Here is a 20,319-nt window from a genome sequence, read left to right as displayed (position 1 = left end):
CTTGGTTATCAAACTAGACTGGGACTGGGATCGCAAAGAATAAAAACGATATATTTTTTTAAGGAAACATACCGGTAACCTCAATTACAAGGGCGAGGAGCCTCCAGCTTGCAGGCCAATCTTGCTCCATCAGGGGCTCCAAGATTGCGCAGCCAAGGCAGTAGGATTCAGTCCCTGTTTGCTGATTTGGCAGGGATTAAAGCCCTGGACAAAAGTGCCCTTTGAAGCAGTGCATGCCCACAGATCTGAGGGAGCAGGGAGGTACATATGAGAGGAAATGCTTGTCTATGCAGAGCCCAGACCAGGCAGGTTTTTTAATAGTTTTCATTAGCACTTTGTACAGGGCCTAGAAGCTAACAGAAAGCCAGTACAGGTATGCTAAAATAGCTGTGGCCTGTGCCAGTCAAGAGGCAACCCACAGCATTCTTCCACCATCTTTCAAGGCAGCTCCAGGAAGAGTGAACTGGAGTGGTCATTGTAAGAGTTTTCCAAAGCAAGTATAGCTGAGGCCAAACACTTGCCTGAGAGATGCAGCCATAAAATCATAGAATTGTAGAGAAGTAAGGGACCATGAGAACCATCCAGTCCAGCCTCCTGTAAATATGCAGCTGTCCCATACGGGGATCAGACCTTGGCATCAGCACCATGCTTTAATCAACTGAGCTACCCAGGCATGACTGGCCACTGCTTCCATTGCTTTATATGTTGTATAACACATAGATTTTTTAAAAAGTATTAAAGCTATTTATAAATGCTTTTGAAATAAAGTGGCCTCCAAATTAACATGTTGTCCTTTATAGGAGATATCATATTATGTGCTTTATGACCATGGCAGAAGAAAAGGCAACAATAAAGTTCTCCTTCCAAAGTGCTTCGTCTTTGAGGAGATGGGGGCTCAAGGTATGAGTTTTTCCTAATTCTTCAGAGTCTTCCTCACCTCAACTGCTGTTTACCAACTACCATGCACACTAGTCCTGTAATGATCTCTGTTTCCTATATGGATGAGCAAGAATCCAAAGCACTAAAGAGCTTGTACAGAAGAGAATGGAAAAGTTGAACAGTCTAGGTTGAAATATATATGCAAAGCAAATTTGCTTATTCACTTCATCAGATATACACTTGGTCCAAGCATATGCATAAACCTGGCAGTGCTCCTCTCCCCTCGAAAGAGCAGACACACTCTTCTCATCACAAATAATCCTGGGAAGTACAATTCACAACTGTTCTGCCTCAAAAAAAGGAGGGGAATGGAAGAACTGCATGCATTTGGGGTGATGGGTGTCATCACATAAATTGATTGCAACCAAGAGCACCCATTTATACAGAAGATCATCTGTGTAGAGGAGGCACACAAGCTGATATGTAACAAACAAAGAGAAGTTTATTGCATGAATGTATGGACTAGGACTTTGTCTTAGGCCAGAGTAAAATCCATTGGAAATAAAGAGAATTAAAAACACTGTACCTGCTGCATTCAAGCTCCTCGTTCCAATTAATTCCAAAAGTGTTTATCACTTGTTTACAGTCAGAGTACACTCTTTCACAGAGACTTCGGCATGGGTGAATCACACGCGATTGATCCAAACAGGCAGGCACAAATGCTTTGCAAAGAAATGCATGAATATCTGGTGAGCACTGGACATTCAGAAGAGGAAGGAAATCCTTTGGGAGAGGGAAAATGGTACTTTGATTAGCACATCTACAAAGTTTTCTTGTAAAACTGACACTGTCTTGTTACAGAACTTGAGTTACAATTGATTAGTAAATCATGAGATTTCAGAAGTGGAACAAGTGTTTAAATGGAGGTTGAGGGCACTCCAGCTCATCTTCTCTCATCTGCCTTTGCCAATAGCCATGTTTCACATTTCCCCATCTCTCCTACTGCTGCTGTTGCCCTGCATAGGGAAACACAGTCTTCAAGGCAATGCCAGATTCCTAGAGCATCTTGCTGAGCAGAGGAAAAGTAAGTTTGGAAGTATAAAAAAAGGAGCATGCACCAAACTGAACGATGTGACTACAAAACATTGAATTTGGACATTTGCATCTTGCAATTTCTTTCCAGTTAGATTCATGCAACTCTCATCTATCTTTAACATGGTCAACATAAAACTTTTTAAAACATCAGGAAGCAGTTGGCTCCAGGGAGAACCATGGAAGCCCACTGCAACAGCTACTAAAAGCCCATAGACTGTGAAATATTTCTGGAATTTACTTTTGACAGAAATGATCAACATTACTAAAGAAACAATTGTTTCTTGTCCAAAATTAATGTTACTGAATATTTTTGATGAAACCAATGTAAATATATTGTCAAAAAGAATTGGTCTTATATACGATCTTGGCAGCAAGAACAGTCATTGCAGCTCCACGTAAAACAGCCCAAAATCTTACACTGGACGCTTGGTACCACTCACCTCTGGAATATATGTATAGTGGGGTAAAACCATGCATAATTTGAGATTTCAACAAGGACTATAACCTCCAGACACTTTTTATATGATTTAGCATATAAGAACCATTATTTCCAAGACAAACCTCTATGATAAAGATTTGGTAAATCTAGAACTACACTTGATAATCTGACAACGTTGATAGTCTTTACCTGGACTTTGTTATTTTAACCGATGAGCAACTGTACTCATGCCTATTTTATGGTTTTGTTTTTCATCTTTTAGTTTTCAACTGTTGTTATAATTGTTCTCTTTGCTATATATGCATTATAAAATGAAATAATAAAAGCTTGACCAAAAAAGCAAGCCCACAGAGCAAGAAATTCAGCACCAAAAGGCTTTTGAGAGTTTCATGCTATAGGCATATATAGACTCACTATTTAAGGAATGTATGCACAGAATGACTTCATCATGATCAAGGTGTCTCCCCTGCCAGGTAAGTAGACATTCAAACTAGGTTTATCCAACCCATCTTATATAAGTCCCCTGGGTGTTCAGAACAACACAACATTTCCCTATTGGATGAAAGCCCAGAAGTCACATATTCAATCGCCAGATCTTGCGCTGCCATGATAGATATTCATCGAAGGATGGCCTATGCTACAATTCAGTCCTAAATTGAAGGCCCATATTGTTAGATCCGCACTTCTGAACCCCACCCCATATAGCTGTTTTAACTGGTCTTTTTTAATTTTTATGATCAGATTTTACTCATCCATTATTTATGCTTAATTAAATATTCTATGTATATGTTTTAATCTACATTTGGTTCTTGCTCCCATTTATTTAACAATTATCCACTTAGACTCACAATGTTATGCTATTTATTTAGATGTTTTGCTTATGCTGGTCTGTGACTGTAATAAAGTAAATTCAATTCAAAAATTAAATTCAATGACTTCATCTGTTTATTTTATTTATTTCATAAAATTTAGGCACTGTTTGATTGTAAAAAACACCTTCAAAGTAGTTTACAAGATAAAACAAAAAACAAGAAAAAAGAATACAACCTTACTTTAACACATACAAAACTTAAAATATTAAAACAGATTAAAATTACTTCAACTTTCTAAGCATCTGTGTAGGTTTGTTTAAACAAGAATATTTTTAGCAGGCATCAAACGAAGGTTAATGAATCCCTTGTAGGGGGTGGGAAGATAATGAGAAATAAGTGTATATGTATTTATATACACACAACCACACCTGACAGCAACAGTTGGATGAGGAAATGTAGCTGCTGCCACTGTAATAAATTCCAGGTTTCTACTGTGAACCCTATAGTAGTCACATCATATTTTGTTTCTTGTAACCATGTTACATGTTTAATTAAATATCCAGAGCCCTATTGCTCACTTTGCATTCGGTAATTTCCTTCTGCTAGTTGTTAAAAGTGACAGATGACGCTTTCCAAAGTACCAGGTTCTATACTTACCTAAATGAAATAATTTTATTTTGCTTATTATTTTCAGTGGCCATCTGGAAGATATATAAATAGACATATTTTCCCTTTACTGTTCGTATACATTAAATAGACCAACTGGAAACTTTCCATAAACGTGGGAAGTCCACGTTTCCCAACAACCATCAACAACAAGAGCAGAGGAAAACACATTCTCTAGTTGAATTGTTAGCATGGAGAGGGTGGTGGAATGCACAATAACTGAGATCATTCCTCTTCAGGAAATTAAGAATTGTTTCTTAAGCATTTAAAGAGGGTTTTGTCTCTCAAGGTCTGGGGAAATTTGGTGTTCAAATTACTGTTCGCTGCAGGAAAGAGGAGAGAATGGGAATATGTAGATTATGGCCTGCTCCCAATTTCTCCCAAGTACAATCCCAGGAGAAAAGTACATGACTGAATGTAAGAGTATACCTTCTACTTTTTTCATGGTTTCTTGATAACAGAATTCATCATGGGATGCAGAGAAGCCAATTTCATTTTGGGTAAGATGGGGGAGCATACATGTATTATCAGGTATAAATGTTTAAACCACACTGCGCTGTAGACTGTACACTGCCTCAGCAGCAAGGCCTGAGGCAATCAATAACCATTGCAATAACTTAATTTAGGTTCCAATCTGACCCCCACTTATCTTAGGACAAGTAGCTTATCTTTTCCCCAGTAGCCCTTGGTGCTACTGAAAATTTGGTTTTGTACCTAACAAAGTTTATCTAATTAAGTCCACAAACATGCTCAAGACCACCCAAAGAGCTTCATGTATATGTATGGATTTGAATCCAAACTTCTCCTGGCTAAAACCAGCAAATTATCCCCTACATTTACACCACACTATCAGGATCAAGATGATGTAATTATTGCAGCTTTCAACATTTATACACTGCATATTCACAGATGCAACTGCCTTGTGATCTTAGAACTGTGAAGGTGTTTCTCTGGGTTTAATGCAAGTGAAATCAGTTGAAAGATTCCAATCAAATGCCAGGGAGGCCATATGAGTGACAGACAAAGCAATTACTTGCCTTAGGCTAGAGTCCATTAAAGTTTCATTGTCAAACCATGGTTTTGTAACTGAACATTCAGGAGCGTTCTTCCCCTTCCCTTTTGGCTCTCACCCTCTCTAGGTCAGCACCTCAAGTCCTTGTCTCTGGTTACAAGCCAACTATGATTAGTGGTAATGCAATCATGCCACTTAGATGTAACACTGACCTCAATTAAAGCTAATTAGGAAGGGCAAAGGAAGAGGAGTAGGCAAGCCTATGACGTGCTCATCATTACCAAACTACAGTCTGGCAACTCGGCACCAAACCATACCAATAAGTCACCAGCAAAATTACTGGATCCAAGACAGCAGTATGGGTTTCTGGGTGGAATATAAAATATGTCAGTCTACTTACATCAGCCACTGCAACTAGAAAGTTGTGCGCACAGGCACTGCACACACCAAGGCCACCCCTAGTGTCCATAAGAGGACCTTGACACCTCCCAATCTGGCAACAGGAGTATCCCCACCCTCCTGCTGAAATTAGGCTTCAAAAATCCATCTGTGGTAGCCCATAGAAGGCTTTTTCAAGCCTAAGCGCTTTGGCAGGGGTGATGAGTGGTGTTCCACAGCAAGGCGAGAAAAACCCTTCAAAGCTGTGCGCCATAAAAAAATGCTCCCTATGCTACAATTGCTGTGGCATGGAGGAGGGGTGGTCTTCCTGTCAGCTGCAGCTGGGGAGAAAGCTGAACAATATGGCCTTGGAACTTCCCTCCCTAGCTGCACTCTCCAGAAATATCACACTCACCCTTAATTAGGCTTGGGGGGAAATTAACCCTTTTCAAGTCTAACTGCTTGGCTGAGGGACAGTGTATGTGCGCAGATGCACCACATGTGTGTAAACATATGTATGTATGTATGTATGTATGTATGTAAGTGTGTCTGTGCTGCATGCATGTGCATGGATAGGCGGGGATAATCTCTTGGCTAGGCAGATAGTGCACCTTTCAATTCTTACAAAGGGTGAGAGGAAGTGTGACTGGTGCCCACAACCTTTTCTCAGAAGTCTACCTGCACCCACAGGACCAAAAGCATTAGCAACCCCTGGTCTAATGTATTAAAGTTAAAACACTGGACTTGGAAGCTACACACATTCAGCAAGACAAGTCACATTTGCGTGAACTGGAGGCACAGCATCATTCACTTTCTCCAAAAGGAAAGAATGATGTTTAAAAATAGCTTTTCTCTCAATCACATGTGTTATCCCTGTCTAACCTATGTATATGCATTACTTCACATAAAGCAAGCCTGACTTCCAAGCTAGCTTTTCAAACCTCTACAACTTAAGTTAGGGGACATCATTCTGCATTGCAATTCAACTTTCTAGTAAGCATGTAACACATTGCCTAATTAAGCGGCTTGTTAAGCAACTGTGACAATACTGCCCATACAGACTGCTAGTTATAGTTTAAATTTAATGGACCATGTCCCAAGAGAAGTTTCAAGATTCAGAGCAGCTGGAGCACTCGACTTTGACCAGGGAGAGCCGAGTCCATATCCCCGCTCAGACTGAAGAGAGTGCAACTTTGGGCAGAGTCACAAGTTTCTTGCAAGGTTGGGATAACTCCATGCATACAATGAACACAGGGGCCATGGGAACATTTAGAATTTTGACAAGAGTGTTGCAGTCTCCAACCCCACTGGTTCCTTCTCTCACCCACCAACCTTATACAGAAAGAAAAAGTACACCTGTACATCTACCAATAATATCTCTAAACATGGAAGTGGCAACTTCTGAAATAAAGAAATAGAACAGTATGCCATAGGATTTTAGGTGGGTCATATCTGGTTTGCATTTTTATCTATGATTTTAAAACAAGGCCTTTATTTGTCACTGTGGCTATTAAACTATGTCCATGACATGAATTACAGCTTTATAATCCCAAAGCAGCTTGTATTAGAACTGACAATTGAAAGGGAGTTGTTGTTTTCCTGGAAAATAAAATTATTAGGTTCTCTTTTTCGGTAAGGAAATTATATAAAATATTGATAAAAAAATGAATACCAAAGACTTCCTGGCATAGCACATATATTTAAAATCCGTAATATTTTCACCTTCTCAACAAATCCGAGCAGGAGATCTCATTCCCAGACTGGGAACTATTGTTGAGAAATGCGACTCACACAAGGCTGCCCATCAGCTACTTTCTATACCCAGAACTAATTTTTAAAAATTCATCTCCATCGTTAAGATTCAGTTATGTAAAGCAGACAGCAATGTTCAGTTGATACATTAAAATGCATTTGCAGTTATCTTAGCAAACTGATGGGATAGCACATCAATCCTTAACTTCAAGTGATAATTTATTCTCCCTACTTGCAACTAAGTTAGAAATTCATTTGGTCAGAGAGAACCGCTAAGTACAGATTTATGAGTAACTGAGGAGAGTCACTTGGGTGTGAGTTATGAGGCACCATTAGCAGTGGTTTTAGAGTTTATAATACTCATGGTCATGGCTCTGAACACTGACTTCCAAGTAGGAACTCAGATCTAAACCATTTTCAATCTAGTTATCAGATGGCATACTGAACTGCAATTTGATGGGATACATGTGAAAAGAGCTATCCCCTACTTGTGCAAATACAAAAGCTTAGAACTTTTTATTTTTCTTGAGAAGCATCCTCAGATTCATAAAGAAAAACACCCCCAAAAGGTGCAAGAAGTCATTTTTTCCTCCATATCAAGTGAGCATACAGGCTGCTTGCACTAGCATCTTATCTTGCTATAATACAGGGATGAGGAAACTTTCAGTCAGAAGAGCAGCCCCTCCCATTTCATTACCATCCTAAGGCAAAATGGGAATTGCTGCCATGTGCTCCACTACCGCCCCACACCCTCTCACCACTTCTGTCGCTGCACCCCCCACCACTGCCGGAGCAATTCCACAAAGAGTTGCTGCTTGGCTTCTCTGCCTAGAAATAGGGAAGACAAGGTGCAACACCACATGCTGGAATGCCCCCCGCTCACTGGCAAGAGGGGAGGGTATTCTGGCGATGGTGGAATCAGTGGGGTGGGCTGCCTCTTGTGGGCTGCCTCTTGTGCTTCTGCCACCTGAAGTGGGCACTTCATCCCACCTCATGAGCAGGCTGGCTTTGGTCGGAGGGCTGCATTCCCTTCTGGGAAACCTTCCAGGGGTCACAGGCAAAAGTGGGCAAAGCAATGGACAATGAATATTTTATTTGTACAGTATACTAATTCCTACATACCCCTCTCTATCTTCTATTCAGGCAGGCAAGAAACATTATCAGAGCTCAAGGACACATTCCAGTCAGGAACAAACACTCAAAAGAAGGAGCAAAGCAGAGCCAATAACTGAGCTATTAGTCACAACTAAAAGTGGACTGCATTGATTTGGGATGAAGCAGTTTCATCACCAGTATGCTGATGCCACTGAGCTATTACAATATAAAACTGGCCGAGGTTGAAGACTGCTTAAATGCATGACAATTTAGCCTGACCGAAAGCATGATGCAAAGTTAACCTATCTGAAACAAAGAAGCATTATAGAAATAGTTTTTGAGGACTATCAGGATAGCAATTTCACAGTAGCAATGCATGGTGCAGAGAATTATCTTTATGGATCAAAACAGCTTAAACCTATTATTTCAGTTATCAACTCTTCTACTTGTTTAATTTTCCCTTTCTTCATGCTTTCATCATGTGCTCTCTCTGTATGTGTTGGTCTTTAAGGTGTTACAATACTTTTTGTTGTTTTCTCAAATAGTGGCAGGTGGATACCCTGGAAAAGCTCACAATCAGAGAATGGCTAAAGACATGAAGACTTTTAAAGGATGAGTCATCATCATCATGCCATTATCACTATAGTTACCATTTTCTGTACCTTTTCAAGTTCTTTTTGTAGGACTACACAAAAGTTGCACAAAGTATTCTAAAGTGGGTACACTATATTTTTATATTGCTGTACTTGCTGCTGCTTTCAAATCCTCTCCCTAATAATTCCAACCAAAAGCATACAAAGTATTCCAAAAGCAGGTACACCATAGTTGTATAAAATAGCATTACAAAGTTTCAATGTTTTCTACATTTTTTCAAACTCCCTTCCAATAGTTCCATCACTGAATTTTACTTGTATCACTCATAAAACTTTACTGTGACACTGAGGCTCCTTACACAGCCTGTTTAGACTTCCATCTAGCATGAGTTTTGTTTTGTTTTTGTCTTAATGTTACCTTACTTAGCACTTTGTTCATTAGCTCTGATGGATGTTCATATACAGAGCTAAAAATCTGTCTACTTATTAGTGTTTTAGTCTTGTTTTACAGCACAGTCCCATGCAAGCTTACTCGGAAGCAAGTGCCTCTAGCTTCAATAGGATATGCTCCAAGAAAGTGTGCTTAGAACTGCAACATTAGAAGACATATCCTTTAGAACACTGAATGTGAATCAAGTTTTGTTCTCCATTCCTACATGCACTGACTTGTCACGGTTATATTACAAGAGAATAAGGAATGCTTCAGTGCAATTTCTAATTGCACAGGTACCTTAACTTTCCTGTCACAAACAAATATTTGCTTGTGCTTAGAAATCTTTAGATATGAGAAAACACCACCAAAATATATACCACCAAAACTAGAAGCGTCTGACAGAAATCAGAATAAGGATTCAACAGTACAGATGGTTGAAGAATGCACATCTTCCTTCCAGGTGAAATGGGAGGGGAAGCGAAGGATGAAAATACCAATGTGCCCCTCACTCATGTTCTTATTCCAAATATCCAAAGTCTACCTGGGATTCACAGTTTAATGCTTTTGGAGACTTATTATAAATGTTAATATTCAAAATAAACACTAACACATACATATTAAAACTGGCAAACACTAAACAGCAATCTCTTCTCCTTTCCCCTGCTCTGTAGCAGAGGCTGAAGCGCAGGAAGGAGGAAGAACATCCTAGCCAGGAAGCCCACAGAAACCACCCTCAACACCTCCTCCATCCACAAGCAAAGAAAAGAAAAGCAGCAGCTGCTCCCACTACCTCTCTTGCTCATGGTATAGACACTGACATAGGGAGGACTGGGCCCATGGTACCACTTGGCAAGAAATCTCAAGAAGTTGCCTCTGCCAACTTGCTTACCCATCTCTCTGGGCAGTGCAGCAGAGACCTCTAGTCATGGAAGGAGCAACCACTCGCTAAACAGCACTCTCCCTGTGGATGGCAGGGTGTGTGGGTTCAATTTTTGCCGCAATACTGCCCAGTAAGCAGAAGTGGTGACTGCTCCTCCAAAGAACATCAGCTGCTTTGCTGGGCCTAATTCTTCCTGCTCCAGCACCCAAAGGAAGAACGCATGAGCAGGTACAGGCTTCTAGAGGGAGAGGATAATTGGGCATTCAGAGGCAACTATCACTTGCCCTATCCTTGACCCTATTGTCTCTTCATGCTCATGCTCTCAAAGCTGGTGGAATGGTGAGGACAATTGGGCTCATTCCTCACCACTGTACCATGCAGAGGGAGAGTGCAGGTGATCACATGAGAGATGTCTGCTTTTTCCATTACCAACGCTCTATAGCTGCACCACCTAGAGAGAAAGGATCTGCAAGCAGGCAGATGCACTTAGTCAAACTATTAAAAATATTTAGATAAAGAAAAAGACATCCTACATTGTTTCAAAATTGTAAGTAATGTTCACTACAATTACTAGAAAGCATTGTACATAGTAATCACCACTATTTAAAAAAGGTATTGCCTTCCATGACAGAAAAAAGAATTTCTTCTGACACAGCCTGCTGAAAAATATGCATATTTTTAAAGTACTTTTTTCTTTAGAAAAAAAATCCCATGGAAATTTATGCACCTTCTAACAATTCATTGATTGACTCAAACTCACATGGTTAAGTTTCTTTTTTAAAAAATTAGATTACATCCCTAATTCACAGGCATGTTTGGTCAATTGCACCATGGACAATTGTGAATGTCTAGTCTGAAGGAGTATAAAAAAATTCCTTCCAGTAGCACCTTAGAGACCAACTAAGTTTGTTATTGGTATGAGCTTTCGTGTGCACAGACACTTCTTCATGCACACAAAAGCTCATACCAATAACAAACTTAGTTGGTCTCTAAGGTGCTACTGGAAGGAATTTTTAAATTTTGTTTCGACTATGGCAGACCAACACGGCTACCTACCTGTAACTGAAGGAGTATGTTAGAGACAAGAATAAACTTCAGAGAAGCTTAACACTCCTTTCATTTAGCATAATGAACAAAACTTATTTGAGGAGTTACTACACCTATGCTTTTATACACAGTTCTGTGCATACACAGATCTGTGGAAGAGATGCATTTCATATTTTAGAACTTTATGGGCAGCAATGAATTTTTATGCCAACTGCATGCAGATGCCAGTAGCCTGAGGGGATACAGCACAAGGTCGCCTGCTATAAACAGTCAGGAAGCTCAGATGACTAAACACTTTGAAGATTTAAAAAGGTAACACAGAAGATCTTCTATACATTTATTCAGACAGGATGTAGGAGCTCTTTTGTAAATTTTCAGGCTCAAACCATGTAAGAATAGACCCTAAAATCTGGTCACATGCCCATACTGTTATGTTTGTACCTGCATCTCTCTATGATTTTTAGGCATTTGGTAACTATTTCAAGTCTTGTTTCAGAACACTAGGTTTTTCCTCATAATGTGTAATATTGAACATGTCTTACCTAGAATTCTTTTTACTGACAGAATCACATTTGTACATATAACAGAAAAAATATTTATAGCATGTACGGTAGAGAAAGAACAACTCACCCCCATTCTGGCAGCTGCAGTTTGCTGATCATAGTGCCCCATCACATTGGGAAAAAATGTCATATTGTAGGCCATTCCAGAACATCTTGGGATAGTAATGGGTTCACATGTGAATAAGCTATGCCCATGTGTCAAGTTTAAGATTAAGCTCAAAGTCAGGAGTACAAAGATACCCATCTTCCCAGGCATTTCACTTCAGTGTTGTGTCATGATCAGCTTCTCCACAGGATACTTTGTTCACAGTCAAAGTAAACACATATTCCTTTTTTAATTTCTCAGAGACTGCAATGAAATGGCAAGACTCGATTTCCTGTTTCTCTTCATATTCTCATCTGCCTGTCTCGATTACTTGAAAGATAAACTTCGCCATTTGCGCACTGTAAAGGAAAAAAGGACAGTTAACAATAGCTGTAACTGCTTCAAGATCTTTGAAATGCATCAAATAGAACTTTAAAAGGCAAAAGCTTACAAATACTTTTAGAAATAAGGTAGGCTATTATTACCCTACACCTCCTCAAGGCAAAAGACAACTGGATCAGTCGTTGACAGCAGTGACAATCAGGATAGCTCAGCTAATAATCAGTTACTATTCTGCACAGTACAAGCCTATGCATGTTCATTCAGAAATAAGTCTCACTACATTCAACGAAGATTACTTGGGATTGCAGCTACAAAGACATACTACATGTTACGAAGAACTAAACCCCACAGGGTAAATTTCTCAGAAACACCATCAGAAACTTGAAAGACACACCCCAATTTTCAAAATGTAGGTCAGTCATAACTTCTAAACATATAATTTAGACATCTTCCATATAAGCAGCAAACGTCAACATACAAGTTTACAGGAGGGCCCTCAATACAGCCAATACATTTATAGTTTACAATGTGGTTTGCAAAAGAACTGTTTGCATTGCTGCGCTGAATGGAGAGTTCTGAAACTTCTTCCTCATCGCACAGATGAACCAAAAGAGGGAAAGATGCCTACATACCAATTAAGCTGACGGCAGACATTTCAGAGGGGAGAAAGCTCGCGTTGCAACATGAATAAGAGAGAGAGGTACGCTCTCTTCTAACAGGTACGTTTTAAGCCCGAATCCGCCCACACTTTGCAACTACCGAGTCTCTCTCCGCCTCAAAAACCAACTCCCTTCCTTCCTTCCCTCGACAATGCCTCCACAGCTTGAACTGCAGCCAGCATTTCCCCTCCCTGCTTTACCACCTTAGAGACGGCCTGCTAGAAAGGCTCTGGAAAACTCACACCCCGTTTCGTGACTTTCCTCTTGTCCTCATGCAGCTATTTCATGTGGGGAAGACTTGAAGCGAGAGAGCCCGCCAACGACTTTGCCCTGAAAGCTCTTCGAAGTGGCATTACCTGCCGTGGAGCATTTTTTCAAGATGCTGAGGACGTAGAGAGGAACAGAAAACCCGGATTTAATTAAGTCCTCCAAACAAACGGCCTCTTATACTTCTCCAACGCCGCCCTCAGCGCAGGAGGAGAAGAAGAAGAAGAAGAAACACTCTCCCACCTGCCTCTATTCGGCGGCCGCCCCACATGCCAACACAAGGCGTCGTCGTTACCCCGTCCCGTCGGGTCCCTCAGACGGGAAGAAACCACAGCGGAGGGGGCGGGGGGCGGGCAGCTGGGCGCCAAGCCACGCCCCCGTCCCTCACCTGAGCCGCTTGGCAGAGAGCCGGCGCCTCACCTGGACTCGCCTCAGGGCGCCAACGGCCGCGCGGGCTCACGGGTCCTTTCGGAGGCAGAATGCAGGGCCAGCCGAGACAGGGAGGTGGTGGTGGTGGTGGTGCTAGAAGAATCGCGCGATATTTGAACTACCGGTGAGAAGGGCGAAGGGGCGGTGCTGGCGCACCTTCTTCGGGCCACCCGGATCCCCTCCCCGCTCCCGCCTCCCCCTCTCTCCTCTCCGCCAAGATGGCGGCGCCTCACCACCGTCTCTTCCCCTTCCCCTCGTGGGGGGAAAAGGGGTGGAAATGACCACGAGAGAGGAGGAATCGCGTTTCTAAGGCTCCTCCGCTTTTTTTTTTTTTTAAAGGCAGATAAACCTCTGAAAGTAGGAAATTAGCTTAGTGAAGAGGGAGGACTACGAGATCACAAGCTTATCTTCCTTCTGTGCTATTTCTTTTTTTTTTTTAAAGGTGGGCAAATGATATTCTTCACCTGCATGCCAAAATGCCAGAGTGCACTTTGCTGTTAACCCGCACACCGACGGTGTCTCCTCATTCTGCATTTTGTTTCAACCCAGCTTGGTATTGGGCGAAATGTTGGCTCCCGGTGTCAGCAGACCGGAAAGTGGAAACAACTCAGATGCCTATTTGTCATTGAAATCAAGACGATTGTTCGTTTATTTTTTATGATTATTATTTTGAAGTAAATCTATTGAGAGCGACGTAGAGAGTGTTTCTTTCTAAGACTAAAGGAAATCTTAGCCGTAGTTCTGGTTTGGATAAATAGGAATGTAGTTCCAAATGTAAATAGGATGCCAGAGAAATTAATTTAAAACATTTGAGATATTAAAATATATTGAACTTTGGGAACCCACACTTTTAAAGTATAATAAAATAGCAATATGTTGAGCCCCCTTCTTCAATTTAAGGACAAGTAAATAGGAACTGTTCAGCCTCGTGTTTTGTGGCCTAGGGGTAAATCCAATTTAATTCAGTGGGATTTACTTCTGAGTAAATGTACAAAGGATCAGGCCTTGTGGGTTTCCCGTGCCCGCCTCTTTTCTTCTGTTCTGCTCAGTGCCTCCTAGACCCTACAGCCAGTGTGGTGGAACTGGTCATGCCGCCCTAAATCCACCTCTGGCTGTTCTCATTAATCCCTTTCCTCCAAAAATGTCTCATTGCTTCATCTTTGCCTTCAAATTGCCTTCAAATTTTGCCCTGAGAGGATGAGAAAGACAGAATAGCCTGGAGAGCTGCCCACTATCTATCTCAATGTAAAGTGCTGGTTTTGATCATGGCTTGGAACTTAAGTATCTGCCTACCTGACACCTACCTTAACATTATTTTAGAACCAGACAAAGCCCTTACGTGCCCAGATGGTTTAAATTATCTTGTGATTCTAACATTATTTTACCCGGTTTTTGTTTATTTGTTATCTTTCATTGTAATTGTGATTATTGTATCATTTGCCACCTAGGGGACCTTTGACACAAAGGTGGGTTAAAAATACCCCAAAACAGAACAAAGAAGCCCTCTCCCAAAAGGTCAGTGGCATGCTAAACTCTCCTTTCATTGTTGCAATAATTATCACCACAAAACTGAAATGTGAGGCTCCTGTGTTGCTCAACCAGTTCTGCCACAGACTTGTTGTGTAGCCTTGGGCAAGTCACACAACTGCCATTCTGTGCCTTTATGAAATGTGAATGATAATAATTTTATTTAATACCCCTACAAACCTTCATTAGCATCAGTATAGTGCTTTGAGATCTGGAAAGAGGCACTCCAACACATAATTACAAACTGGAAGGTGATGGCACTGAGACAAGATTATTCAGTGCCAGAGCCTTACCCAGGTCAATTTGGGACTCACAGGGCTTGGCCTTGTATAGATGGGGCTGATGCACACAAGTAAGATGATGGTTGTAACATTTATAGACGAGATAATTTATAGAACTGCAGAATCACAATAAATATATTATTTTTCTCCTGCTTTGCCAGCAACCGAACCATGTTTTAACTATCGTAGTGCAAGTCCTTACTTTGCACTACTAGGTAGCTAAAACCATTTTTAAAGATTTGGCTGTTTAGATAATAAAATGTAGGGATGAGAAAATGAAGACCTAACAGAGGAGCATTATCTGTTGTTTTGATGGCTTTTATTTTGATTGCAACTTAGAAATAGTGGCATTTCTTACAATAGTTGTTAATGGCTGGAGTTGAGCAAGAAATAGGTCACCAGTCTTTTTGAACTTGTGGGCACATTTGGAGATTTTAAAAACTGTTGTGAAATGGCTGCCATGGCCATGGCTAGTCACAAAATGGCTGTTATTTTGTAAACATTGATAATCTCAAGGCATAGCCAGGACCTGAGCCCCAGAACACAAAATCACTCTTCTGAACCCAGTTTTCTGTCCAACAGGACACTCCTAAGACAATTAATTTGCTCTTATTACCTATAAATGAGCTCATTTTCCCCAATTCCCTCTCTTTTTCAGAATTATTCTGCACACTCTTTCACACATGGACATCCTTTCATTCACAGTGAAGCCTCAAGTCTACTTTATTGGGTACAGTGGTGCCTCGCAAGACGAAATTAATCCGTTCCGTGAGGCTCTTCGTATAGTGGTTTTTTCGTCTTGCGAAGCAAGCCCATTGACAGCTTAGTGGATTAGCGCTATTAGCGGTTTAGCGGCTATTAGCAGATCAGCTGATAAGCGGCTTATCAGCAGATCAGCTGATAAGCGGCTTAGGGCTTAGGAAAAGGGGGGGAGGGGAAAAAACCCGCAGGAACTCGCAAGACATTTTCGTCTTGCGAAGCAAGCCCATAGGGAAATTCATTTTGCGAAGCGCCTCCAAAACGGAAAACCCTTTCGTCTAGCGGGTTTTCCGTCTTGCGAGGCGTTCATCTTGCGGGGCACCACTGTATCTACATCTGCAGTAGGGTGCAGCTGGGTACAACTACATACCTTGTTATGCCTATTGCAAAAAACCAACAACCACAAAGTCTTGTCTCCTTTTCCCTTATGGCAGATCCTTTTAAAAACACAAAACAAAAAAAACTTATAATTTAATTTAATCCCAATGTTATTTTAATCAATTTGTCATTTAGGCATTGCTTTTAATTTCTCTAGATTCAACAGAAAAACTTTAAAGGACCAGTAGGTGGCACCAATAAATCTGCTGAATGTCAGCTGCAAAGCTGAACAGACACTCAGTTTTTGTGTTTTGACACTCAATTTTTCTGTCACATTTAAGGTGCAACCCAATAACCACTTACCTGTGAGTAAGTGCCATTAAACTCAATGGGAGCTATTTACTTTCCCCATAGTATTATCTCTCCAGTTTTTCTTTTATTTTCTCCAGCAGCCAGGCAGTATTTTGTAGACCCCGAATATATTAGTCCTCACTGAGTTATTTTTGAGAACTTTTCCTCTTTAGGTTTTTCCGCTGACGTTTTAGTACTTCTGCAAACCACAAATTTTTCCCAAATATGCCAATACCTTCCTATTGTGTGTGTGTGGTGCTGTTTTGGTTACACAAGGTATGGCACCGGGGGGGGGGGGAGAATAATTTTTTGTATATTGTGTATCTTATATTAAATTAAAACAAAAAATCAAAAAAGAAAATTGAGGTGTGTGTGTGTAGTATAGTATATAGAGAGTTTGCTCACAGCTAAAATCTACACTAGTTGCATGCAAAGCAAACAAATGAAACCAAACAACCCGAGGATAAAGAAAAGTAATGCTTTTACTGCAGTATATTGTAGACTCTGGTATTGACAAAGCTTTGCAGTTCTGTTTTGTAGCTTGGAAAGTACTAAAAACACACACCAAAATCAGGGTTTCTGAAACAGAACAATCAATACAACATTGCTTTGGGAGATAGCCAACACAGATGATGACAGAAATGATCAATATTTTGTCTTTTCAACACAAATAGCAATAAAACCCTCCAGCTGTTTCTTAAGCTCCTGAGGATCTGAACAAATTATAGAAGAGGCTTCTTTTAGGTAAAGGTAAAGCTCTCAAGAGCCACTTTCAGTGCAATTCCGAGTCATTTTGCATGTCACACTTGTGGTAGCTTTACTCACATGCAACATGCCATTTTGAAAAACTGTTGCCATATAAGGAAACTTAGGAAAACTATCTTTAAAATGATACAGAACAAGTTAACAATCTATGAAAAATAAAAATGAGTGTGTAGGTAGACATTTTCATGCAATTGCCTGAGTGTCTACACTTGCTAGAATGGTTATCCCCTAAACATTTTACAAGCCAAGTTCCCAAATTATATTCTGTCCTTACTTTGCAACCCATCTGCTACTTACAGACTTACTTAGTAAATTGTTCTGTTTTAACGCCCACTTGGAGCAACCTGATACTTCAAGCTCCTATGGCAAACTGGTAGAGATGATTGGATTCACATTACCAAAGCTTCAGTTTTTGCATGTAATGTTTGGTTTCAAGATTTGGTGTCATTGGTCCATTAAATGCCAGTATAAAGAGATGGCCAAAATGTGAGCATTTTAATAGGCTCCTTACTATCAAAGATTCATGCAGAAGAATTGTAGGGTGAGGAGTTCATGCCATCTGCTCCCAAAGCGGCCACTGACAATGATCCTTATCTGCCTTTCCATGAAATGCCATACGTAAAAACTTTGATATGAGGAAAGTTGAAGAGAAGAAGCCCAAATCAGGACTCTCATACCATCGGCTCCCAAAGAGATCACCAGTGGCTGACAGAAGTCTACTGTTTCATTATTTTGTCTTTTGTAACTTAATCTTTAATGCCTTATCAGGAAGGTGGTCTATAAATGCAGTAAAGAAAACAAATAATGTGTAAATAAATAATCTGATAGAAAATATATCCCACACAGGTCTGGACTATAACATGCCACTGGAAACATATGATCTGAGGCACATCTGACTACAAAATGCTGCTTCTGACAATATATGTGTGTATCTGGATCAAGATCTTTGTCATATTATTTAATATTTCTATTTCCGTGCTAAGCTTTAAACAGTAGACAAGACCGTAGCCCTCAGATAATTTACTTTCTGTGGCCCCTGTAAGTGCCTCTGCTGGATTTACATATAAGCTAAACAAGCTATAGCTTAGGGCCCCACTCTCTTGGGGCCCCCCAAAAGATTTAAAGGCGGAAAAACTGGATGTACATTTCCAAAATATAAGATAAAAAACAAAATAAAACCTACATACAACAATAAACAGCAGCCATTTGTCGTTGACAAAGGACAGCTGGACATATAAAGGGCCCCCTTACCTTCAGTAGCTTGGGGCCTCTTCAAACCTAAATCCGGCCCTGCTCCTCCTAACTCTGAATTCCCATTGTGCCAGCAAACACAGCCAGGGGCTGCACATTTGCCAAGATAATGTCTAGTTCTGCCCAAGCCTTCCCTGAGAGCATCAAATCCTAAAATCAATTTTGGAGCAAACACAGAGGAAGTACAATAAGAACTATATCTGCAAAACATGAAATCTTAGCTGTGGCTCGTGGGGGGCATCAGAGAATTGAATAAAATCCTTAAACCTTGCTTGAGAAGCTGTTTACTTAATGAGCATAATAAATAATGAATATGCCTTGAGAAACTGCTGGAAGCAGATTGCTTCAAAATCTGGAAACGCCACAGGAAACTGGTCCTGTGTGTTTTTTAGAAATAGTTTGCCCATCTATTCCCCCTCCCAACACAACAGAAAAGACTATTAATTTATTTGATATGATTTTTCTGACATTTTGGGTATGCTTTTTTCTAAAAAGTACTGGTGAGGTGATGAAACGAGAAACAGAAAATCCATTCTCATTAGATTTGCCACAACAGGAGCTTCACGGTTGGGCATCTACCACAGTGTTCTAGCAATTAAAACCTGTATTTCAACCGGGCAGTTCAAAGGTGTTAATTATGCTAAAAGAATGCTTTAATAATTATTTTATTAGGTTGATTTAAAACACTTTAGCTGCATATTAAAATCCCTTCAACTTCCAATAATCCTGGGAAGCTGTAACATTTTCCAGATTTAAATCTCTGAAAAAAATCACAGCTGTAGCATCACTAGCCACCAAGGGATATGCCTGCAATACCGTTCTGTGTGGTTCCTGGATCAAGTGATTGACTTGATCCATTCCCAATCCCCAGGATATCGGTAGCCTTTGGCAGCAACACTGTAACTAGATGTTTCCACTGCCCTGTACAGCAGAGACCAAACGGAAGCAATTCAACATGAAATTTTGTGCCTATTTTTGGCTGAATTTGCTGTCACACCTGATTTTAAAAAACAAAGAACTTGAAAGATGTGCGTTTGCATACAGCAAAAAAAAAATCCATAGTTCTGCAGACTCTTAGAGCATATTTTAAAGGTGGTTATCCTCCTCCAGTTTTGAACCCTGACTTAGCATTACCATAAGTAAGGCAAAGGCTATGTGCTCCACAACTGTCTGTTCTTTTTTCACCGATGTTTCTGGAAACCATAAATTCTTGAATTTTGCGAAGAAAATTAGAATGGCCCTTAAAGAAATATACAAGTTCCATAACCTAGCTCACTCCCATTTTAGCCAGTCTGTAGCCCTTTAAAAACAGTAGCTCAGCGGGCCACTAAAAATGATATAGGGACCAAGCCCTCTTTGGCCACCTGTGATTCAAGCAATAATGGAGACATCTAAGTCCTGGAAGACCTGCTCCCTTCCTTGCAGAACTTTTTGCACTTGGCATGGGAGGGTGGAATCCTGACTGACTCAAAAAGAAGAAGCAGCTGAGGCTGGTGAACAGACTCTTGGGCTGGGATATTTCAGAGGGGTTTTTGTTGTTGCAGTTATTGACATTATTTTTTTGCATTTTTATTTTTAGCTCCTTGGTGCCGTCTCCCCGGTCTAGGTGTCACAAGCCACAACTGCTACAATTCTCTGGGC

The 20,319-nt window shown here is 40.5% G+C and overlaps 1 protein-coding gene and 1 long non-coding RNA gene across 7 annotated transcripts in view; one reads left to right on the top strand and one right to left on the bottom strand.

Moving 5' to 3' along the window:
• FZD6 (frizzled class receptor 6) overlaps positions 1-13,544 on the bottom strand; it is a 26,924-nt gene extending 13,380 nt beyond the window's left edge. Inside the window, exons 1-3 of one of the 5 annotated variants that reach the window (XM_079984308.1) lie at positions 13,418-13,544; positions 11,712-12,088; positions 1,466-1,662 (exon numbers count right to left, since the gene is read on the bottom strand). In XM_079984308.1, coding sequence (XP_079840434.1) covers positions 1,466-1,662; positions 11,712-11,900 — 386 coding nt within the window. In that variant the 5' untranslated portion in view covers positions 11,901-12,088; positions 13,418-13,544. Of the gene's footprint in view, positions 1-1,465; positions 1,663-11,711; positions 12,089-12,703; positions 12,844-12,972; positions 13,220-13,385 lie in introns of those variants that run through there. The other 4 variants (XM_079984311.1, XM_079984309.1, XM_079984310.1 and 1 more) reach the window with 4 other exon arrangements.
• On the top strand, positions 13,406-20,319 carry LOC307220576. 2 transcript variants are annotated; one of them, XR_013840942.1, is made up of 3 exons: positions 13,406-13,550; positions 14,875-14,941; positions 20,258-20,319. It is a non-coding gene; the product is annotated as an uncharacterized lncRNA (long non-coding RNA). The 2 variants fall into 2 exon arrangements; XR_013840943.1 differs by lacking the exon at positions 13,406-13,550 and adding an exon at positions 13,557-14,068.

Source organism: Podarcis cretensis (assembly GCF_951804945.1).
Source record: "Podarcis cretensis genome assembly, chromosome: 7".
NCBI classification, from domain to species: Eukaryota; Metazoa; Chordata; class Lepidosauria; order Squamata; family Lacertidae; genus Podarcis; species Podarcis cretensis.
The sequence above is the reverse complement of the archived record's forward strand: the minus strand, read 5'-3'. Positions and strand labels throughout refer to the sequence as shown.